The sequence below is a fragment of the Chrysochloris asiatica genome, unplaced genomic scaffold (genome assembly GCF_000296735.1).
Source record: "Chrysochloris asiatica unplaced genomic scaffold, ChrAsi1.0 scaffold00034, whole genome shotgun sequence".
Lineage (NCBI taxonomy): Eukaryota > Metazoa > Chordata > Mammalia > Afrosoricida > Chrysochloridae > Chrysochloris > Chrysochloris asiatica.
Genome location: NW_006408552.1, coordinates 5,401,488 through 5,426,934, shown reverse-complemented (window position 1 = coordinate 5,426,934; position 25,447 = coordinate 5,401,488). Strand labels below are relative to the sequence as shown.

Below are 25,447 nucleotides of genomic sequence, written 5' to 3'. Positions count from 1 at the left end.
ATCACTTTAAAGACAACCTGCATGTGGGGGAGGAAGCCTAGTCCTGAGAGAGCCATTAATGCTACTAGGAGTGGTCATGACCTTGCAACCTTTTGGTTGGGTGAGATAATATCTGCATGTTTCAGGGAGTCAGAGTGGAAGGGTCAAAGGGCAGGATGATGAGGAAAAAGAAGAGAGGAAACGATCATGGCAATCATCGGGTTTGAGTGATGTGCTGTTCTCTCAACATTTCAAGAGATGAGGAGATCCTTAAATGATAATTTTAAAAATTAAATTAAGTCAAATGCAAAGTTTAAAAATATACAAAACAACTCATCCCTGTTCAGAACACACATACCGCACTCCACTAAAGATCCAAAATTTTCAACCAGCAGCAGCAGCAGCTGAGCTCCACTTTACCAAACGTGATGTACTTCTCCAGGAATTGGTCCCTCCCGACAGTATGTCTGAAGGATGAGAGACAAAATCTGGCCATCCTGGCTTCCAAGGAGCATTCTAGCTATACTTCTTCCAAAACAGATGGGTTTGTTCTTTTGGTCCATGGTACTTTGAATGTTCTTGCATCAATTTTTCTACACTCTTCCTTATTCACGGTCTAACTTTAACATGCATATAAGGTTACTGAAAATACCACAGCTTAGGATCAGGCATACAAATATGGGTCTCTTCCAGTTAGTGGGCCAGGTCTTCCAAATTTCTTGGCATATATGAGTGAGTCCTCCAGTACTTCATCAGTTTGTTGAAAGATTTCAATTTGTATTCCGAGAGCTTTGTTCTTTGCTGATGACTTCAATGCAACTTGGACTTCTTCCTCCAGTATCACTGAATCTTGCCCATTTGCTACCTCTTGAAATGGTTGAACATTGACCATTTCTTTTTGGTACAGCAACTGTGTGCATTCCTTCCATCTTCTTCTTCTTTTTTAAAATGTTTTATTGTGAATTATGTGATAGTTTACATGAGAGAACATTAGCTTTACATGCATCCTATTGTACATATCGTTTCATTGCCATGGTTACAAGCCCCTCCATGCATCATTAACCAACCAAAGGGCCCCTGGTCATCAGCAAACAGCCCCTCTGCCTCTCAGGGTCTAAAGTCCCCAGCCACTCTATCTCTCCACATCATCATCTCTGCCTCCATCTCTGGCGTCACTGCTTCTCTGGGTAGGGTCCCTCCACTCCTTGATGGTCCCAGGAACCTCCACTCCTAGACTTCAAAGTCAATCACTCCACTCTTTTTGTTACAAAACATCTACCTTTACATTTCCAACCCTCACAATCAGTTCTGATAACAATTATTCACTATTGTATCACAAGAGACCTATCTCCATCTTCTTCCATCAGACCCGCCCAGACAGATTGGATAGTACTCAGTGGAGATTCTACTTTCCCACACACCCTCTGGATCTAGGTTCCCTCTTGAAAGCTTGTAAGCCAGTCACATCTTGCCTTTGTAGACCTCTCATTTTGGGTAGCCAATGTCCAAGTTGCCCAACCCTGTCTACTCTGTGTATGGAGGAGGTGGGAATGATCCTCGCTGTAAAGATTTATTCCCTCTTTTGAGCTACTGCATCCATAGGTGTAGGTCAGGTTCATCAATCTGTATTAGATTATTCTTTTTTTTCCCTCTTCTTTCTTCTTCTAGTTGAGCTCTTATCATCCAGTTGTTGAAGCCAGGTCAAGTGGGTATTATCTGTAAGTATGGGTGTTCTTATGCATATGCCCTTCTTTTCTTATCCGCTGGATGCTTCACTCTCCACTGTAGTCCTGTGTGGCTATGTCACTGACTCTGGGCTCAAGAGTCCCCAGGTCTTGTCATACTGCTGGCCAACCAGGTGTTCACCTGGGTTCACAGAAGTCTATTGAACGTTGTAGGTCTTAGCTCGCAGCTTCATTGCTGTTTTTCCCTCACTTCCCTCACCAATCAGAACGTGTATTCCCATTGAGTCTTAGTCTTAGAAGGGGGTCTGCCCTGAGGAGACCTGACCACTTGCCTTGATGTCTCCTGGGTGAACAACTTGCTTGTTCTTGTAGTAATCAGTCAGGCTGCAGTTACTGTTTTGTATTTTTCCTGTTGGTCTTTCTTTCAAGATATATCTTCTGTTCTTCTAGCCACTCCAGGTTGGTCTGCTTGTCCTTTCAAGTGGAAATTTCCCACCTCATAAGATTCTGGATGGGGTTCAGGATTCCACCTATGGTCTTATGTAATGCAGAGGGCTCTTCAGGAAGCCTCCCTCACTGAGCAAGTTGTAGCCCCATTTTAGGTATTCAAATCAGTTATAGGCAGAAGATGGACTTACAAGCTTTCTATGGTGATATTTCTGGCTATTCCTTTCTCTCCCCCCCGTCAAGTGTCTATTTTATAATGGTATGCCAGGGAAACCAAGATTCAAAAGACAGCCAAGCTACTTAGAGGAGGCAGGCTCTTCCCCACTCCTATTTTGAGTGCCTTTCAACCTGAAGGCCTCATCTTCTGGCACTATATCTGACAATTTGTGCTCTTTCTTCATCATATTTCAGTATTCTATATTCTGGTGCTACCTGACAGTGTTCCCTTGGTATCTGAAAGGTTTTCAATGACTACATATTCGGAAGTAGTCCATCTCTCCCTCTTTCTAGTCTGTCTTTGTCTGGAAACTCATCTGAAACCTGTCCACCATGGTTGAACCTGCTGATATTTAAAATTACAGCAGCATGCCAGTCACTACAGTTCAACAAACTGACAGATGAGTGGGGTTTTGAGGATAGTTCAGTGCTTATCCTAAAGCACCACACCCAGATTCCAGCTCTACAATATTCCGAAATATAAAGACTGAACCAAAGGGAGGTGCCAGCAAGAGATAAAAAAAGAAATAGCCATTGGAGTAGGAACAAACCCAGGAAAAGGGCGGTGGGTGTTCCAGGAGCCAAAGTAAATATGGTTCAAGAGGCACTGAAAATAAGACACTTCCCCTAAAAACACTTTGATTGTTTTAAAATAGAAAGAGGACAAGGATGCTGAGTGCTGCCGAGGAGAAAAAAAGCCAGGAGAGAGGTGTGAGTAACAAAGGCAATGGTGCAATGCCACAGACCCTAGTACTGTAAGTGCTTGTGAATGCTGACAGTGTGAGTCACTGGCCAGTGAGCACAAGTGCAGACTGCTTACCCGGGGTTCTCACTGTAGTATAGCAGCACAATAGGGGTACCAAAAAGTTGAAATAAAAAAAGGATTCCAAAGTCATAAACTGTAAACGGCCACAATGCTATACTGTGTGAACAAAAAAAATCCTGGGAAAAGCTTTTTTTAAAAAAGTAAGTATGCTATAGCTCCTCCCCTCACCCCGTGTAAGTTGAGGTTTAAACATTTCCTGACAAATCTGTGTGAAAAACACACACAACAACAAAAGGAAACTGAAGGTAAGTCATATCTAACTTGAAAATACAGGAATAAAAATTTAACAGTATTTGTAATAGACTTAGTTGAAGGGTAAAATAGACTTACCAAATTTTTTGCAGAAAAGCTGATCTACCATCTTTCTTAATTTAGTAATTCTGGCATACCATTCTTCCTTCACTGTAAGAGTAATAAGCATCCACATTTCCTCAATTTGATGGTCTTAACAACTTATTTTATTAAACTCTACTTACAAAACATACAGTATTATTTTTAGTGCTCTCTAACAGAAATAATTTCTAAGACTTCAGAATGTGTTTACTGATGCTATGGTGCTGACCAAACCGAAACCAAAACCCAACTTGTTGCCACAGAGTAGATTCAGACTTCTGGTGAGCCCACAGGGCAGACTAGAACTGCCAGCATTTCAGAGCCGCACCAGCAGGAGGCCTTACAATGCTGGCACCCAGCCAAAACAGAAAGATTCAACTAGCTAAATAAAAATGATCATTTAAGAGTAATTTCCCAGAGGGACAGGGTCACCATTAAAATCAGGAGATAGTAGGATTCTGATGACTCAAGCCCAGCTAGTAAGGGATTTTTGTGACCCTGTATCTAGGGATGAGACCATTGCAGCCAAGTGGCACTCAAACCATTACAGACCAAAACCAAACACATTCGGACTGTCTTCAAAACATATCTAATAAGCAAGTGATGATACTACAGGTGAAAATCTTTTAATGAACACACAGTTGTCTTTTTGCACCCTGGAGTATAATTTATATTTGTGGAGTAATTTGCTTGGTGACTAAGTTGAACTTAGGTAACAAACTGCTCAATAAATTATGCCTCATAACATATAATATGCATCTCAAAAGTACAGCAGACTTTTTTTTTTTTTTAAATTCTATCTACACAGAAATGTGGTATGTGCACCTTGATAGGATGTTGTGAATAAATTTATTCTCCTAGATACGATTAGAATTTTGGCAATGTGCCAAAATGCATATAATGTTTGTGCATTAAAGACATTATTTCAGGTGGAAAGTAGCAAAGGAATTTTCAAGTGGCTATAAAGCTCTGATCTGACATGCAAGATTATGAAAAATTGGAGCCCTACCTCCTGAAGCTGGTTTATCAAGCTGTAAATCTTCACGTGTTGAGTTCAAAAGTTCATGTCTGAAATGACAGAAAACAGTTTTTACCCAGATCACAGCCTTTCGTATATATTTAACATTTCAGTCACCAGGAACAGTTAAAAAAATCACCAAACAATACAAATTCCTGCGGTCTCTACAGAGCCATAAAACTAAAAGGTAATTTTGAGTTATCTGATAAGAGGCCTTAGGGGGCATGTGTTTGCACAATGAAAGAATTAACTTTGCAGCCCACAGGTATTCTGTAAAAACTTTATCATCAAGGTAGCAAATCAGTAACATTTTAAAGGAGATCCTTTAATTTTATATCTCAAGGTTATATTACTTCAATCAACTGACCATAAAATCCTAAATATATATTACTATTCACATTTGCAGGCCATAAACAGGCTGTTGTTGTTGTTGTTGTGTGCTGTGGAGTACTCCCTGCCTTATGAAGGGGTTCCATTCCAAGGACTCCTTCATAAGTGGGCTCTGATGGAACTCCATTATTACTACCTTTTATTACTAGTATCTTTGTAAATCCAATCTTTGTCTTTGGAGTTTGAAAATATTACATTTAAAACTTACAGATATATTAGAATGTATGTATACTTTTTAAAAAAAATACACAAATAATAATATTTACTCCGATGATGAAGCATTGGGTGATATATTTTGTGAGTTGTGGTAATAACTCCACTTGTGGAAGGTTCTGGATCATCTGGATTCTCCTTGGGTATGGGGGCGATGTTTCTGGTTGGAAAACTAGCATGAGTTATCTCTTTGCTTCTTTTCTTTTTTTCTTCATATATTTCATGGTAGTGTTTATTTCACTGCTTCCTGAATCTGCCTATCGACTTTAGCAAAGTAATCAGCATTTTGGTCCATGTTTTTAAGCAACTGAAGTCCCTGATTTAGTTTAGAAAACACCTCATCTAATCCTTTCACTATGAAATGTTTTGATAGCTTCTCCCATTCCTCTTCCCAAGCTTTACTATCAGCATTTCCTGCTTCTCTGGTTATTCGCACATTATGTAAGCTATGGACCCAGCCCTTGCTGGCACGAAAGCACTCGCAGTAGTCTTCTCCTTGGGTTCCTTCAAGTTTTCAAAATGGCTATGTGCTTTCTTTTGGCTGGTCATTAAGCTCACGGGGATCCTCTTCTGGATGTGGTCTTGGATCCAGACCATCAACAGCTTCTCCATCTCATGGATTGGCCCTTCCCTCTTCTTTGTTAAAATCGCTGATTTTATGTCAATTGCTCCTTTAATCGCCACCAAAATCCTATCTTTATCCTTTAGGATGGTTGAAATGGTTGAATGAGACAGCCCTTCTTCATGTGCTATTTCACCAACTTCCGTTCCATTATCATAGGCCTCAATGATCTTCATCTTTAGATTCACGTCTAGAGTCTGCCTCCTCTGCTTTGGCCTTTGAGAACTCTCAGGGGCATGACTTCCTTTGCTACACGTATTATTGGGAGTATAAGCAGTGCAGGTATTACAGTTAGAGAAACTTGAACTACTCGGCTTCATTTAACAACTGATGCTTCTTATGATACGAACACTGAATAAAACATGCAGTACGCATGGTCTACAAGGATGCTGGTGCCAGCACTGCAAATAGGCCATCAGAGGGGTAATCTTACTGCTATGACTCTCAACACTGGCTTCATGTAGACAGGACCATACCCTGCTATGTGGTAGAATTCTGAGCAGTAATTCACAAAACTGAACTTCTGCAAGTAAACATCTAAGAATGGTAGTAACATCATCAAATTACGCACTGCGACATTGTAAGTAGTACATATTACTAATGATAAGAACAACAACAAAAAAAAATACTAAAAACAGTCGTGTGACTAAAACACATCATAAGTCAGGGACTACCTGTATATGTCTCATTTTACTTAATGATCAAACAGCCCTTAAACGTTTGCTTATCATAGAATGTTTACAGTCTACTTTATGTATATCACTTATACTCAGTTTTGCTGTTATGGTGGGAGGGGGAGTATGCATCTCAGACAAACAACCCTGCTACCATTATCAACAAACTTAGAGCTATTAGAAATTGATACCGGCTTTAAGTCAATGGTCTACATCATATTTCAACAAAGTAAAATAAAACAGATTTTTAGTTCAACAGAATCACCCCTCTGAATAAACAAAATACTTGATTCAAGACTAAGTACATGGGTCTTTGGGGAAAATCTACACAATTCACTCCTGTGAAATGTGGAAGTTGGATTTCCATAAACAACTCTGTACACGGAGACACCTGAAGATGCGTGTGCAGCACTACCACGGGGTAATTACGGTGGGCACAGAATCTGAGGTTCACTTACAAACACCCGCAGATGAGTATGGTGGGAAGTTTGTCGTCAGAGTGAATTCCGTTCTTGACCGATGGCCTGGGCTTTCTCTCTCTGAGCCATGATGGTTTCCCTCCTTTCCCCTCAGGGTGTGGAGACATTATTTAGTCTAAGTGTGCATCTCTGTGTGCTCTCATCAGCACTGAGCATCCCTTGTCTCTGCTCTGGAAGGACAGCTCCTACTAGGTTAGATGTCACTGCCTCAGGGCTCATACTGTCACCACATCCTCTACACTCAGCAAGACTGACAAGCCCCTGGCCCTAACAAGGGAAATTCAGTTTGGCACGTATTTCCATATAATCTTGGCTTCAGGACTACAATAAGGAGGTTTATATGTATCTGCCTTTGCTGAAATTTGTTGATTAATTGCCTCTGAGGTTTTTATACATCTTATGCTGTAATTTTTTTTTTTTTTAATGCTGTAATTTTAATGCCATTGAAGTCAGGGGAAAATACGGATGTGTGTGAGGAAGCAGCCACTTACAAGGGAACCCTGCCCTTCCCTTTTGATCCTTTTGGGTTTTTGGCCTCACTATTACACACTTTTAAACAAATTTTTTTGTTTGTTTCATTGTGAATTATGTGATAGCTTGCATGGGAAGACATTAGCTTTACATTCATCCTATCGTATATATCGTTTCATTGCCATGGTTACAATCCCTTCCATGCATTATCAAACAACCATCATCAAACAAGCCTGCCCCCTGGTCATCATCAGCACACATCCCCTCTCCTTCTCTGGGTCTAGAGTCCTCTGACATGCAATCTCTCCATGTCATCGTCTCTGCCTCCATCTCTGGCGTCACTGCTTCTCTGGGTAGGGTCTTGCACTCTGCTCTTCTCCCTTGATGGTTCCAGGGACCTCAGCTCCTGGACTGCAAAGTCAATCACTCCCCCTCTTTTGCTACAAAATGTCCACCTTTACATTTCTAACCCTCACAGTCAGTCCTGATAGCAATTATTCATTATTGTACCACATGAGTACTATCCCCATCTCCTTTCCTCAGCCCTGCCCAGACAGATTGGATACTACTTAGTGGAGATTCTACCTTCCTCCGTGCCCTCTGAATCTAGGTTCCCTCTTGAAAGCTTGTAAGCCAGTCACTTCTTGCCTTTGTAGCAGCCCTATTTTGGGTAGCCACTCCTGTCTACTCTGTGCATGGAAGGGGTGGGAATGATCCTCGCTGTATCGCTGTTACACTTTGAAAGCTTTGGTGACAGTGCAGGATAAGCGCTGCATTGCTAACTGCTAAGAAATGTGTAGTGTTTTAGTTCATTCTTCCTTTCCATTCTGCTACAGTTTCATTTATTTTGAAAGTTACAGTCACATATTCTTACGTAAGCTTACAAAATCTTAGACGTCAAAATCAAGAGCACAAAATTAGAAAAGACAAGGAGAGCTGTCTGTCAATCAGGTGCTCACATCCTGACAGCCAACTCTAACTGCACGTCAGAGTCCTGTACAGAAGTGCAAACAATGAACCCAAGTCAAATCTAGCCCGAGTGGTCAAGTTTTGCCAACAACAAAAAGAGAGATGCACACATGAAAGAATGAAGATAGGCATCAAGTAACAGTTCAAGAGTCTTACTTCTTAATCACAAAACGAATCCTTTCCTTCGCAAGTAATATCCGTTCCAGGCGAGGAATCCCGTAAGTAGATGGCCTTCTAAAAGGAATGCCTTCAGGAAGGCCCTCAACATACAGATCTTCAACATGTGACTGGAAAAGGGGGTAGGGGATAGTCACAGGGCCTTTGGCTTTTATGGCTTGAGCTTTAAAGGTAAAAAAGAAAAGAGAGACGGCATTTAAGCTTGTTTCAGAGAAAAGTATACTTGAGTATGTGCTGTTCTTGATTTTTTTTTTTTTTTTTACAAATTTACATTTATATCTGTTATTATAACTGAATCAGAAATAAAATACTGCCAAACAATAAAATGAAAAGATCATCAAATGTGCCAATAATCTGAATACCCAAATCTGCAACTACACAATTATCAGAAGATAACGTAGGTAATACTTTGTATTAAAATCTGAAACACATATGGCGCTAGCAAAATATCCCAGCTTTACATCAGCTAATACTATGAAAGAGTAGTTTTTTAAAAAATGTTTAAAAAAAATATAATGTTTAAAAACAAAATGTAACAACTACAAAAATTCCAGAGACTGGGGAGTCTTAGCAGTCAAGCATAATGTGTGAACTTGGAAGATTTAACTAAACATATGAAAACAAAGGTAGGTGTTATTCATGCAATAGAGAAGTTCAAGCATACAGAGTATGAAATACAAGTGCTTTAAGTGTGATAATGGCACTGAGGCTAGAAAGACCCCATCTTCCTAACAGCCCACTGCCAACTCTGAGCCATGAGCTTGGGAATGTGAGATGTCAGCAGGGCTGAACTTACAAGAGTTTTAACATATTCTTGTATCAAAAATAGGTGTAGCATCAGAGACGAAATGAAGTAGAATGTTACTCAGTGGGGGTGATGGGTATTTGGGAGACTTTTCTATTTTTGTTTTAGTTTGGAAATTTTCATCAGAAAAAGATTTCAGAAATGCCATCAGATAGGTCCATCAACAATACAGGTCCACTTAAGAGTCAGCACACACATCACACTCAAACTGTCTTGATGATAAATAGGACAAGACACAGTTTTTTTTGTGGCTGCACAGCCCAGTATTCTCTCAAAATATTTAATGAGCATGGTTACCTAAAATGCTGTCAAGTGAGCCTGGATTAGGAGAGGCACGGCACACCACAAAGATCCAAAAGAGAAGTAAAACTTCTCTCAGACTCCCCTCTGCTCACTCTCTAAACTGCAGGGATCTCCTCAGAGCTGTGTGCTGACAGCTGGGGGGCAGGCCTATGGGCTGTACCCTTTGGTTATTTGATGATGCATGAGGGGACTGTAATCATTGCAATGAAACGAACACGATAGGATGAATGTGAAGTTGACATTCTTCCATGTAAACCTCAGAATAAAAACTTGTATTTATATAATTATAAAAAAAGAAAAAACAGGGGAGTAGTTAATCTTACAGTCCAGAAACAAAAAACCCCAGCACCATCAAGGGAGAAGAGTGCAAGCGGAATGAGAGACCTTATCCAGAGAAGCAGTGACCTGAGACGGAGGCAGAGATGGGGACACAGAGAGAGGGAGCAGCTGAGGACTCTAGACTCATGGAAAGAGAGGGACTGAGTGCTGGTGGCCAGGAGACAGACTTGCAGAACGTGCCCTTTGGTGGTGTACATTATTATATATGCCCGAGTGTTTAAAAAAAAAAAAGCTAAAATGAATAGAGAGACACACTGGTAACTGATGGTACATAGAGGGAATTATAACCATTGTAATGAGACAAGGTGTATGATTTGTTGAATGTAAAACTGATGATCTGCCCTGTAAACTTTTACTCAATCCGCAATAAAAACATAAAATAAAATAATTTTTAATTAAAAAAAAATATATAAATATATATACACACACACACATATGGAACAGAATAGGCCCCCAAATAGCCAAAGTAATCTTAAATAAGAATAAACTAGGAGGACTCACAGTTTCTGATTTCAAATCATATTATAAAGCTAAATAATAAAAAGAATCTGGTACTGGTATAATATAACAAGATTATAACTGACAAAAGGAATAGAATGAAGAGTTTAAAAATGAACCCACTCAAAACCCCCTTCCAAGACTGAAATTCAAAGGGAACATATGAGCAGACTTATATGCTTGCTGGTGACTGCATTGGTCTACCTGCGAGTGGAAGTGGGGGAAAGACATGGGCTGAGTTCGACTATGTTCCAAAGACTCCTGTCGACCTTGAAAACAGAGAGAAAAGAGGAAAGGCTGGTTGACCCAATGTTTGGGGAGATTTGGACATTGCTGAGCCCAGGAACACTGACATAGCCACTGGGGCTAGAGCTGCTGCAGGAACAGCCCACAGGGCAACTTCTTTTTATCTGTTTCTTCATAATAGAACTTATTTCTTAGGACTGAGAAAAAATATATATTTTTTTAAATGAACCCATTCATCGACATGCAATGATTTACACTAATGATGCTAAATTCTCTCTGATGGAGAAAGAACAGACTCTTCAGTAAGGGTGACAACTAGATCTACAAGTGCAGAAAAATGCAGCTGGACAACATGCCACAACATGAATACAATCCACTCAAAATGGACAGAGGGTCTAAACGTGAGAACTCAAACTATAAAACTCAGAAGAAAACATATTGGTAATGGTTCGGAATCTAGTTTCTACTAGTGGACTCTTAGCTATGACACTAAAAGGCAAAACAGATCAACTGGATTTTGTCAAAAGTAGAAACTTTCACGCAAAGGATTTCATTAATCATGGGAAGAGACAATCTACAGAATCGGGGAGACCTAGGAGGACACATCTCTGGAAAGAACTTAGTATCCAGGTTACATCAAGAAGTGCAACAAATTCAACAACAAACAAACAACAAAAAAGCAATGGTCAAAAGACCTGAATAGATGTGTCACTAAAGAGAAAACACAAGTGGAAAATAAGCATACAGAGCAATGCTTGGAATCAAGAGCCACTTAAAGAAATGAAACCAAAACGACCATGAGAAATCACTTTACCCTGTTAGAATAGCAATAATCTAAAAGAGAAACAAAAAATAACCAATATTAATGAAAATGGAAAGACGTTGGGATCTTTATCCATTGCTAGTGACTATGAAGTGACCATCAGTTTGGCAGATCCTTAAATAGTTAAACACAGAACTATCATACAGCCCAGCAAGAAACAAGGCAGGAATTTCTACACCAATGTTCAACTACCTAGAACCTAGCTCACCCTGCCCCATGGCTCCAACTTTCAGCTACATGACACACAGACCTACAAGGTAAACCACTAGGGCAGTACACACTCTTTAGAAATGCCCACCATATGAGATCAAAAGGGCAGCATCTAGCATCTGTCCAGGGATAAAGCTCAGAAGGTAACAAGGAAAAGCAGAACTTGTAAGCACCGGGAGGAAGTGGGAAGAGTGCTGTTACATTGTGGGGATTGTAATCAACATCACAAATTAAACTGTGTGTGAACTGTTGGATGCAAAACCAATCTGCTCTGCACACTTTCACCCAAATCACAATACAAAGTTAAAACATAAATAGCTCTCAACTTAGACATTGGCTACCCTAAAACGAGGGGCGGTAAATGCACTAAGTGACTGGGTTACAAATTTTCAAGAGGGAGTTCACAGTTTAAATGTGTAGGGGAAGATAGAATCCCCACTGAGGAGTTTTCATCTTATCTAGATGGTTCTGGTGAAAAGAGATGGGCATAAGATTCTTAAGATTCAATAGTGAGTAATTGTTACCATGACTAATTGTGACTGTCACAACTGTAAAGGTAGAAGTTTTATAACAAAAACAGGGGAGTGGTTAATTTCATAGTCCAGAAACAGAGGACCCTAGTAACATCGAGGGAGAAGAGCACAAGCGGAATGCGGGACCCTATCCAGAGAAGCAGCAACACCAGAGATGAAGGCAGAGATGAGGAATGAGGACATGGAAAGAGGGAGCAGCTGAGGACTCTAGACTCATGGAAAGAGATAAGGCTATGTGCTGGTGGCCAGGAGGCAGGCTTGCAGAATGTGCCCTTTGGTTGTTTAAATGATTATATATTCCTGAGTGTTTTTGTGTACACCCCCACCTCAGCCTCCCTCCACCCTCACACCCTCCAAAAAAAAAACAAGAGGGAATGGAAGCAAATACTGTTGAATGATGATGCACGGAGGAGACTGTAATCATTGCAATGAAATGATAGTGTAAAGTTGATGTTCTCCCATGTAAACTATCACACAATTCACAATAAAAATAAATAATAGCTCTGAATTTGCTTTATAGTTACATACAAAGGAAGAAAGATGATAAATGGCCTTATGAAGCAAGATTATATAAATAAGATTCAATTCATTGGCTGAAATGGACTTGTGTTTGCCTCCAATAATGAGCAATCGCTTCATGGTTAGAAAACTTAGGGACATTAAAAGAACGTTTGAGCTCTGACGTACCATACTTTCTTTCAAACAACTCTTCAACTTGTTTACGCAGATCAGTAATTCGAGCGTTCCATTTCTCTGAAAACAGAGAAAAAGTTAATTGTCAGTAAGAAATCCCTATTTGGGTTTACTAATATTTTAATGTGGTCATAGCATTACTCAACATCTAATGAGTTATTTACTATATACTCAAGTGATTTACTCAAATCTTTGACCATCTATGTAGTTTTAGGGCTACCGTCTGAACTTTCCCCTGTCTTTTGTGATTTTTAGAATCGATTCAATGAGACGTGTTTTCAAGTACTGCATGATTTCTAGAAATCTGACAAGAAAGAAAGTCCAATTAAGCATCACAAAATGGAGGCCAAAAAACAGTGCATGCTAGGGCCACCTAGGAAGGTTCCTATAAAATATGTCTCATTTGTGTGGAAGTAAGAACATACATACACACACACTGAAACTTTAATAAGCGAGTGCGCCAAAGAATGTGAATATGAGGAAACTCACTTTATATATACATTCTATTTATACACAATAATTATAATTATGACTAAGATAAATCAGGACATTAAAACAGAATTTTCAATGTATAATTATGCTTTATGTTCCATTTATCCAAACTATGGATCACAAAAATAATTCCCCACAAATATTTTAGTCAGTCCCTTCAACTGCAATACATTATCAGCTGGGAGTTAATAAATTAGCATATAAGGAAAAAGTACTTCAATGACCAGGTCATTTAGTCCTGAGTTAGCGTCAGTAATTGTAATTAACTGAGTTAGAGTCAGTAATTTTAATTAACGCCACAGGGATCGGATGTCTGGTAGGTTTTAGCATACCTCAACAACGTCTGTTACTTTTATTTCAAACAGTCTGGTTTTCCACATATTATACTATAATGCATTTGAAGGAAACCCTGGATGTGAGAATGGTCAACCAGCTGCTGAGAGAAAGGCCTGCCAACCAATGTGTCTGTCCATGGTCAGCCCGTGAAGATCCCAAAGTGCACAGGCCTGCTCTGAGACACCTGCTCACACCATGAGTCAGAACTGGCACCACCACAACTGGTCATTTAAAATTTTTAAGCTTTCTTCTTCCCCTAAAGAACGGTGTCACTTTTATCACTTAAAAAAAATTTTTTTTTAAAGAGAGTCTGGAAGAATATGAACAAAACAGGACTTACCAAAGTTGAACTCCCTCACTTTTCGTTTTCCAGCATTGGCGGGTTCGGTGACTGGTGGTGGCGGTGGCTCATTGCTCTTTGGTCTTTTGGTCGGAGGAGAATAATCATCATCTTGAAAAAGAAAACTGTCATTATTGGAGGGACAGCCCGGGTGCATTAAAGCCGTTGCTGTGAAATTCTCTATGTTCACAAGCGTGTAGGGCTTTACAGCAAGTTGGAATGGCAATATAATATTTATTTTCATCTGGAATCCTAGGACAAGTATGTTTTGACTTATTCTCATATGTTAAAAAACTCCTTTCCAATTTCCAGTTTTTTAGTAACTCAGGAGTACTTTTACGCTAGATACTGAGGGGAGAAACAATGAATAACTAGTACAGCTATGGCTACTGTCACAGGATAAATTCATATTTCTTCAAGAAACATTAAGCAATAGCTTTAAAAACGAAAGTATTTTCATGATAGGTTAATGTAGGCTGAATGTCCATTCTGCTCATTTCAATTGACCAGTAATCAAATTACATAAAAGGGAGTATATAAACAAATAAATATATGATATATATATACATGAAAAATATCTATCAAATGTCATCTAAATGGTTTGAAATTGAGGCCAAAGGAAAAGGACAAGGTCGTTTTTGTTAAACACTAAGACCTCATTTCTTCAACCAATCTAACTCAACAGCATTAATGTATTTTATAAAATACCAATTTTTGTTAAATACCAATTAAACCATCAAAAAAGCTGCATCTTAAGAGTTATTTTTTAACACGATGACAAAAACAATGAAAAGATTAATATTTAAAATGTATGTGCTATCACATTTTCTCTCCAAAGACAAACAGTAAAGTTAAATCTTATTAAAAGACAGCAAATACACAAGAATGAAAGATTAGTGAAAATAAAATCTATGACACATTCTAGCCAAAGACTTATCTATTTCCCCTACTACTTTATTAAAATAAGTTACTTCTTTGGAGCATAAAATATCAAACAAAATTCTGTTTCCCTCTAGCAACCAAGTTCAGCATTTTGCGTTGTTATTCAACGGGCATTTCAACATTAGAAACAATCACTTTTGTGTAACAAGAAACACTTGGCAGGATGCTTCAAATTCAAGTCGAAACTAAAAATGTTTACGTCATAAAGACTAAAAGTAAGTTTTAAAAATAAATGTCAAAAGACTTAGTAGAAATAGGTTACGTTGTCACACTTTCATAAAAGTTAACATTGTCCCAAAGCCAAAATTTTTCTTTAAAAGAAAATGTTTTCCTTTCTGCAACATACTAACGTAATGACTTAAGAGAGAAAATCACTTCCAGAGTTAAGGCTGTTCAAAGTGGTATTCTCACTGGTGAATGCTTTAGAATTAAAAACAAATTCTTTTCTGATACTCATCTCTTTAACAAAATCAAATTGGTAATGTTTTATTGTACAGACAGACACCTATTCCAAGTTACAAAACAGATACATAAACCAGACACTATGTCTCTCTTCAAATTACTCAATTTCTAATAAGTGAATAGTAATTTTTATCCATGGATCAAAATCACAGCTACTCTCAAACTCTTACTTCAAAAAACAATTCATCATGCACAACTATTTAACAGCTGTAAAACTTATATACATTTTAAGTTTATAAAATGTTATTAAATTTTTTGAAATGCTAAATGATCCAAATACACAGATTTTATGAACTTTTACATCACCATTTACAAAGCACAATCATTAAAACTAGAACCACAAAGTCTGTTGACTCTATCTTCAAAATGTCCCCAGAGATCAAGCATGTATCTGCCCAAATGCCCCATTCTGCTCTAAAGTCCCTTCCTCCCAGCCCCGGGTCCTCCCCAGCCCCGGGTCCTCCCCAGCCCTGGATCCTCCCAGCCCTGGGTCATGAGAACAGTGCCTGGCACACAGCAAGTGCTTGGTATTTATGGGATAATTAAATGAGTATGTGAACAGCGTAGCCCTTAGACATATGTAGCAGCCTAAGATTGTACTACTAAATCTTGAAACCAGTGCTATTGGGTTGTAGTGCAGGTGTCATATGAGGCAATGTGGATCTGCATTTCTTTGTTAAAATGTCTGTGTATCTGCAGTACAGCACATTACTCCACATGGCTCTAGCCATAGTCTTTGCAACTCAGATGCAATGATTTGGTGGAACTATGCAAATAAGGTGTTTGTGGCCCTCCAAGTGAATTGGACAGCTTGCTGCTAATTCAAATAAGGTGCATGGAGCCCTTGTGGGAGTAGGACTATGAAAATATGGTATATTGAACCCTAACAAAGGGATTGGTCAGTTTTATTACCCTGCTAGGCTTAGAGGGAGATAGAGAGAAGAGGGCAGAACTGCATGTAACACAGGAGACAGCAGCAATGCAGTAAGTAACAAGAGCTCCAGGTAACAGCTTTGGTGGGGTGGGGACGGCAAAGCCATTAAGCCCGAGAAAGACCCAAGCAGGGCACAGTAGCAAAGGGCCAGAAGTTATTTTGATATTCTGAGTTTTTCTTTTTACTTCTGAGTTTGAGAGGGCTATCAGCCAAAACCAAGAAACTACTGAAACCAGGGGGTATTATGTAAAGGAGTTGCCTCATCCTGTAGGTTAGTGTCATCAGTGCAGTGTGATGGATAGATTTCATGTGACTTGGTTGGTTGGTTTGGTCATGTGCCGTAGAGTCGGTTCTGACTCATAGCGACCTGGTATAGGGTTTCCGAGGCTGTAAATCTTTACGGAAGCAAAAAGCCTCATCTTTCTCCCATGACCTTGAGATTAGCAGCCAGATTCTGCTACCAGAGCTCCTTATGTGCCCTTGTAACTCCCACAAAATGACTGTGTTTCTCACCCAGCTGGGGGATTGGACAGCTTTCTAATAATGCAAATAAACTGCAAGGCACACTTTTAAGGGTGGGACCATGCAAATAAGGTAGCTGGAACTCCAATGAGAGCACTGATCAGCTCTGCCATGCTACTGGGATTAAAATGAGCCATTCTGGAGATGAAGGGTGGGAGGCCTTACTGCCATCAAGGGAAAAGAGGCTTAGGAATGTAGTAGTACTTTGGACCCAGAATCCCTGGGCTAAGAATCTCCTAGACCCAGGAGGCAGAGAGAGAGCTACAACACTGGAATGGCAGAGAAATGGCAGAAGCAAAGGAGAAACAGTAGTAGCAGAGATAGCAGAATCACGTGAGCAGCTGGAGATGGCACAGTGGACTTCCCAGTCCATGGAGTGAGAAAGCTGAATGTCTTTCAGCCAAACTGGGGGACCTCGGTACTTCACAGAGTAAGGCTTGCTAGCCAACGCATGGAGCCAGAGAGCTGAGCACCTTTGTCAGGAGGATTACCGGTGGAGTGGGGGTGCCTCTGGTCACTTACTGTTGTTGTTGTTAAGTGCCGTTGAGCTGGTTCTGACTCAAAGCAACCCTGTGAAGGGTTTCTGAGGAGCAGTTGCTGGGTCTGAACCGCCAATCTTGTTGTCAGTAGGTCAGTGCTTATCCTACAGCAATACACCAGGACTGTAGCTTTGTTAACACTTGCCCAAACTGGGCAGAGACCACACCAGACCATGACATGACGCCCAATGTGAGAGGTCTTCCTGTTTGCATGACGAGAAGCTATCCAGATCAAAGAACTCTGAACTCTATCCTGAGTGGTATCTGATATTGAGCTGTGACCTGTCACTTCCCTAAACAACCATATAACCATTAAATACTGTCTGTGAGTTTTGTGTGGCCAGCCACTACAATGAAATATCAAATTCAACAAAGAGGTAGCCAGTGCTACAGGGCAGCTGGCGTCAGAATGGGTCAAAATGGTTGGTGCAAGGCAGTATGTTTAACCTTTGCTTCCCCTTAGGTATCTGCCCCGGGCTGTCGATGCTGACAGGATTCTTTCCGTCCCATGGTACAGTTAGAAGAGGGGGTCTGTAGCCCCCACACCACCATTTTTACCGTCAGCCTCCTGAAGAACTCGTATAAAATGAGTGAGAGCCACTCCTTCTGGGGCAGTGTCTTGAGTTTTGAATGCTGCAGAGTAGAAGTGTGTTTGTGCAGACTGAACAGTCACGAACACTTACATGAGAGCCAGTTACACAGCAGTTAACGCAGAGGAGACAGCCAGTCTGGTGGACTTGGTAACATCTGCAGTGAGAATTGGTTACTGGAGAAAGCAGAGTGCCCCCCGCTCCCCCCTCCCAGGAAACAACTGCTGTATCACTCACATAAACTATGCTGGAATGGCTTCATGGCAGCCAGGTCATGGTAAATACAGTACTCGAGGGTGCCCCTCACTCACTGGCACCCATGCAACCTTACTACTGCAAAACAAAGCAGCACTCCAAGAAGCCTTGTTGGATCTGTTGACACAGGTCTTATAGATGCAAAAACCATTAAGGACAATTCACAGGAGAAGGGGAAGAGGTGCTGAGAAGAACATGCCCCAGTGGGCTGGAGGTTTTTCAGTGAGTGGAATAGAGCCGACCTTGCTGAAGCTGAGACCAAACTGCTCATGAAGTACTGTAGCCGGCTGGCTGGTCCGCTAATGTTAACCAGGCCTGAACCAGTCACCCTATTCACTCCATCAGGAGAAATGCAACAATGGAAAAGCCCCACCCGTGACCCTTTGAAGCAGAAGCTCAATTAATTGCTCAAAATCAGCGCTGGCAAAGGGGTCAGGGTCTTCGGTTCCAGCCCTCAGCAGAGGATCTGAGGCCATCTACACATGTGGGTGACATGGCCCAGTGTTGGATGAAAGGAGTTTGTTGGGGCTCTTGGACACAGGAGGCCAATGTACTGTGATCCTAAAACCTGTCAAGAGACTCCTGAAGGAGCCTAAGGCTAGCCTGTAGGATCTAGAGATTCACAGGTAGCTGGGACTAAGGTGAGAGCTTGCATGAGACTTCCAGAGACTGAGACACACGTTGTATGAAGTAGCTCCATCGCCGTCACCTGAAGATACTATGTCTCATTGGGAAGCATTCCCACAACCAGGTATTGTCTAACTCTACCCTTAGCGAATAACTGAATTCTCCAAATCCACTCAGGTTGTTTATTTGAAATAGTATAAAATACCTAGTGGACAAAAGGAAATTAATATTGCTTTGATTAAAGACATACTGAAGGCTGCAGTTTGGGTAACTAATAAATTCTGTTTAATAGCTCTATAGAGGCTGAGAAAATGGCAAGTATCTATTGGACAGATTCCTGGGGAAAGGCCTCCACGTAACTGGAAAATTGGTTCCATTGGATCACTGATGCCTCTGATACCAGGTGGTTCCTCACAGGATTACTCTGGACTGGGCTTTGTCTATCCTGTGACAGATGGAAATGCCATAAACACCATTAAGGGACTGGAACAAAAGATGTTGTACCAATGTGGGCCACCAAGTTATACTTCATCAAATGGAATGGACCAAGAAACATGTTAAATGAGCATACCTTATTGCACTGCAAAGCTGACTGCAAGGCCAGCGGTTCAAATCCACCAGCCACTCCTCAGAGACTCTATACAGGACCACTATGAGCCAGAACTGAATCAAAAGCACTGAATCACCACCACCACCATCATATTGCAAACCACCCTCAGAATTATGGTTTAATCGAGAACTGTAACGGGCAACTGAAATATCTGTAATCTCCAACATGGGCGATAAAAGCATGAAAGCTGCCCACAGGTCTTCATGACTGTGTGCTCACACTCCACATGAGGAGGGGAATGGGAAGATCACCACTGGACAGATTCTTAGGCTTCTCTGGGGGATCTAGGTAAGAAAGGGTGCCCCTGCATAGTTCTTCCTCACATCACCTAAAACGGCTTTTTTTCTATCAGGTGCTGAGGTCCCAGGACCAGGGATGCAGCTTCAGGTGCTAGAAACTGTGGTGATCCCTAAACAAGAGACTGTAACCCCTGAATCTGCAGAATTTCCAAGGATCTAATAGCAGAGATAGGCCAGGAGTACTGTACCCGCACAACGTTGTCCTGCACAACGTCAACAGGAGTGAACTCCCGGGGAAACACCTGTCCTGCACAACATGAACAGGGAAACACCTGCTATCAGCAATTGGGACTGCTAAAATGGCAGCTAACCCTAATGTCCCTTCCCCAGGTGGTCAAGTTTGGGTACAAAGGAATGACAAATAGAAGGAAGCAGAAATAACAGGGGATGAATAAATGGATTACACAGCAGGGGAAATCTAACATTACGCTGATACCTTGAGAGAGACTAATAATCGTCTCTGTTACACTTGTCAGAGGCCCAGGAGGGTAAAGAGATCAATTTAACCAAAGCCGAAATGACTTTTGGAGACCCTGACCACATCAGATGGATACCTGCAGCACACATGAATGGGTGGTACCTGTACCTAGTCCCCTCAGCCTTAGGCCTCTGCCTTCCTTACTGAGGGACTAATTGCTAATGACTGCTAGGAGATGATAAAATGATTGGGAGGGGGAGTTCATTCCTCAAGTCAGAAAGTCCAACGACTAGAAGAGATGAACATAACATGCACCTTGCAGCTTTTTTTCCCCTCTTCTCAACATTGAGCAACCACACTACCCCGCGTGTTATTTTCATAAATGTGCTAATTTCTATTTCTTTTTTTTTTATGCCCAGCATATTTAACGATATTTGAATAAAACTAATCTTATGGAAACTTCACTTAAGATAGGAATTTTCCTAAATGGTGAACTGAGCACCTTTGTGATGGAAATGGGACGCTATGTTAAAACTAAACAGTACAAATACATAAAGAGCTAGGAATTAGAAAAAAATGATCCTAGGCCTTAAGCTAAAAGATGTTGCTTACATTTTATTACTTTCATAACTCTTACAAAAAACATTTTTTGATGATAACCAATGTCTTTGAAATCAACAAATAAGTCACCAGAAGAAACTGTATTTTCATGTTAAAATAGGTCATTTTAGTTTATTCATCACCATCACCATCATCCGACTCCCGGAACCCTTCAAAGTCCAACCCCTCATTGCTGTCATCACTGAAATGCCTCAGGGTCGCCTGCAGACATTCTTCTGTAACTCCTGAATGGATGTCACCATCACCATTGGCTCTGGCACCTTCACCTTTGTCATCGGTACTCTGCTGGCACAGAATCCCAGCCTTTCTGAAGCCGCTGCGGATAGTTTCTGGGGTGATTTTGCCCCAAGCAGAAGCCACCCACTCGCAGACTTCTGTAAATGTTACCCATCTCAGTCGTCCTGATGGCGTGGACTCCCGAATCTCAGACTGCATCCATGCGTCCCACTCTCTTCGCACCAAAGTCTTGAACGGGTGGCTGACAGCTAGATCCAGGGGCTGCAACTTACAGGCCAGGCCACCAGGTATGACTGCGATATGGGCACCAACTGAGTTAATATAATTCTGAACATTTTTTTCTTTGGAAGCAATCATGGCATCAAATATTAATAAAGACTTCTTAGAAGAAAATGCCCCCTGCTTGACCCTGTAACATTTTTCTACCCATAATCTCATAACATTACAGTCCATCCACCCCTTCCTATTACAGTGAACCACCACACTGGTGGGTAGCTTTTCCCGGGGCATGGTTACTCTCTTGAAAATCACCATTGGCTTTAATTTCATTCCACTCGCAGTGCAACCAAGGACTACAGTGAAGCAAGTCCTGTTGTGCCCAGATGGTGGACTTGAAGCAGCTACTGTCCTGGTGGCTGGAATGTCCAAAGACATGGGAACCTGTCCCATATTAATTACGTCCACTCCAGAGATACCAAGTTCAGAGATTTCTTTGACGACCAACTCCTGGAAGTTGACCATCTTTTGCTCCCAGTCGTCTGGGAGTTGCTGGGCCGCTGTGGTCCGCATTCTCATGGAAAGGCTATTCCTTTTCAAGAACTTAGAAATCCAGGCAAAACCGGCCTTGAAGTCTGGGATTCCTCTTTCACTTGCCAGAAGCTTAGCTTTGATCTGAACGGCAACTGTAGAGACCACTAGGTTTTGTTCCCTTCGAGAAAGAATCCACGCTTTCAAGTCACTCTCCAACTCAGGCCATTTGGCTTTGGGCCCACGGCGTGCGCGTTTTCTCGGGTTCATTTTCTCCAGTTCCTTTTTCTCCTTTCTCCATTCGCGAATGGATGACTCGGCCACCTCGAACTCTCTGGCTGCCGCTCTATTGCTGGTCTCTTCCGCCCTCGCAACAACATTCAATTTGAAGTCAGCCGTGTAGGACTTGCGTTTAATTCCTGCCATGATCCTAAAGGGTTCTAAGATTTAGATTTATAAACTAAAAATATGTCTGACAAAATATGGTAGTTGATGCTAGAGAGATGATGGATTTACGGTACAGCAGTTCAGAAAACCTGGCTATCTGGGACACCTTTAAACTTTGCCTCCTAGAAATCAGCACTGTGCTGATCCTTATAACAGAAATTATTCATTTAGTATCTCTTTAAATGTCATGTGGTAGAATAATAATATAAAAAGGTAGTTAGTTCTACCTAATCAAACATAAAATTAACTTAGAAAAATGAACCGACTTGCAATCAACGTAAAGAAAACAATTCGGTGAGTAATTAATGATACAGAGAGTTAGACCAGCAGGATGGATATATGTGTATGATTCAAGTTTGGAAACAACTTCTGAAAGAGAACTGCAAAATAAAGAACCTTCGAACCCATAAGTTTCCCTGCAGGAGTAGTTCATGAGAGTTGGATCTCAAACAAGGCAAAGGTAGCCTTCCATCGGCATGTATTAAAGACACTGGTTGACGGAGCCTAAGAGTGTAGTCTAGTCAGGAGGTTGATGAAATGGACAGTTCAATTATCCCAAGACCTATCTTTCAAACCCAACTCACACAAGTCAGAAAGGGGTACCACTGACTTCACAGGTCTCAGAGCACAGGCCACGGGCGACATCATCTTGAATAGAAAACATGTCAACACGTCTACACCACTGCCAAGTGAGCCTTTATAAAACTCCACATCACTCCAGGTAAGAATGTCACAGCTGTATCAAAACACTGGAAATTCCAAAACACGTACTTGATGTCAATGTTCTCTCTCCTTTCTATAGACTACTTGGGTAAATACAAATGTACAACAGAAAACAAAATCAACCCTGGATTCGTAGTTATAGCTTGCTCTACTTTCCATCCACCTTTCTTCGAAACACAACTGTGATTGTCTTCGGGTTTACTTCTGCTCCCCACTTTTCCCTTTTACATTAGCCTCCTTCATAATTTTTAATTTGATTTATTTCATTAGGATTATTTCTTTCTTTCTTTTTAAAATACTATATTAATGTCTGTATATTTTACAGTATGAGGATGTACCAAAGCACAATTTTCTAACTACTTACAGATTTAAGTAACTTCTATCCTTTTCCTGTTATTGTTCCAAAAAAGATACACAAATAACTTTATTATCCAAAGGTTCACGTAAGTCCTCATTGGACCATCCTTGTTGACATCAGGTAATTTCTTTAGACACAGAAAGGAAAAACTTGTCCTTTAAAACTTTCAACTTACCCTTTAACTAATGGTTGACAAATAATTTGTACCTGAACACGTATGTCACAGAAAAATGCTACCTTTAAGGTAATTACATATAAAGGCCTGGTATCTTACTGGCCTAAAGAACACAAAGAACAGTCTGACTAAACTCTATTACTTGCTCGAGAGAATTGACGTTTCAGTAGCCTTACGCCCTCAGTGAGAAGAAATGGGATTTTTCACTACCTTCCAAAGAGGCTAAAATGGAAAATACTGACACACACTACAGGTTCATGAGACATTCACTTTATTATCTTAACTTTTGTTTAAGGAGTTTTACAGGCTCATAGCAAGCTCTATTTTCTAACAATTTTTCTACTGCTAGTATCTCCTTCACAAGGTTACTGCTGTTGTTGAGTTGGTTCCGACTCAGTGACCCTGTACAGACTTTCCAAGAAACAGCTGGTGGGTTTGAACACTGACCTTCAGGTTAGCAGTCCAGTGCTTATCCTACAATGCCCAACCTACAAGTCCTAGTTATATAAATTTAACAAATGATCTTTTTAAGAACATTTGTACTATGAAAAGGACAAACTCCTGAGTGTGAACAATATTCATATGCTCTTTAAATTTTCTTCTTTTATAGTTAGTGACCTTTCTAACTAAAAATCAATTAAGTTCCAAAAATTTAATGCTAGACTGTAATTAATTCAGAATTGCTTTTAGGTTAGTAGAATAATATTAAGAGAGAAGAAATAGTATATTGAATTGAGAACTCAGAAAACATTAAATATAATAAAAATTATTTTATATTAGGTGGAAACTAGCAATCAATTTATATTTTAAAAGCAACAGAGATATTTTGAGTACAGTTTGAAGTAGCCATATACCACAAATAGCCCACCAACACCATTAGGAGATAGTTAATCCAAAAAAAAGAGAGGAAGAAGAAGATACCCTAACAAAAAATACAATGCAGGTATTTTTCTGTTTTTTCTTTAAAAAAAAAAAGTATCAGTATATGGGTAAGAATGATAAGGGATATGTGATACAGATATTTATAAAATGTGTTATATAATGTTCTATATGAGGAACATCCAGTTCATTTTTTTTAAATACTGAAGGTACACACATGTGTATATAGTCACAAAATAATTCCAAAACTACACACACTAAACTAACATCTGTCCCTGAATATACTAACTGGTGGTAACACAGTGCAGCGTCTCGTGTTGTTTCCATATTTTACCACAGGAAAGAATTACTGAGGAGGGAGAGAAAGGGTAGGCGTTTTTATACACATAATGCGACCTTGCCTCCTACATTCATTTGCCACCAGCACCCACCCTGAGAATAGTACTGTGCTTACGAAAATGGGGGTGAGAGGGCAGGCTTGTGTTGTTTGTGTGAAAATATAGAATTATGTGGTTTTACTTGAAAAAGAAAAAACCAGTAATATGCATTTTTCAGTGAATGGAAAGTGACACTGTTTATATTAATGTTAACTCAATTTGCAGATGACTGAAGGGCAAACTGAAGAACATGGTCTGGAGCAACTGTAGCGATAGAAGATGATTTTGCAACTTATTTGCAACAATCGTTTCAAACCAGTTTTTAAGGACAGATTATGTTAGCCTACAAGGGAAAACTTGCCTTAAAAATTACTGATTAAACTATCCAAACTTTCTACTCTAGTTAAATAAAATATTGAGGGTTCCAGGCCCAATTAGTTCTCTTCCATCAACAAGCCAACAGGGTTTAGAGTCATTCTTTGTATGCAAGTCTGGTCATACTTTTCTTTTAGTTTTCAATTCCCACTCATAGGAAATTAGCTTGGTCCACCTGTGGGCCAACGTTAAT

The 25,447-nt window shown here is 40.3% G+C and overlaps 1 protein-coding gene across 5 annotated transcripts in view; it reads right to left on the bottom strand.

Annotated features, from left to right (window-relative positions):
- Positions 1 to 25,447, bottom strand: part of GTF2I (general transcription factor IIi) — a 97,599-nt gene that overhangs the window by 23,271 nt on the left and 48,881 nt on the right. For all 5 annotated transcript variants that reach the window (XM_006859709.1, XM_006859711.1, XM_006859712.1 and 2 more), the window contains 5 exons: positions 14,118 to 14,228; positions 12,944 to 13,009; positions 8,479 to 8,662; positions 4,496 to 4,554; positions 3,484 to 3,555 (listed from right to left, as the gene is read on the bottom strand). In XM_006859709.1, coding sequence (XP_006859771.1) covers positions 3,484 to 3,555; positions 4,496 to 4,554; positions 8,479 to 8,662; positions 12,944 to 13,009; positions 14,118 to 14,228 — 492 coding nt within the window. The remainder of the gene's footprint in view (positions 1 to 3,483; positions 3,556 to 4,495; positions 4,555 to 8,478; positions 8,663 to 12,943; positions 13,010 to 14,117; positions 14,229 to 25,447) is intronic.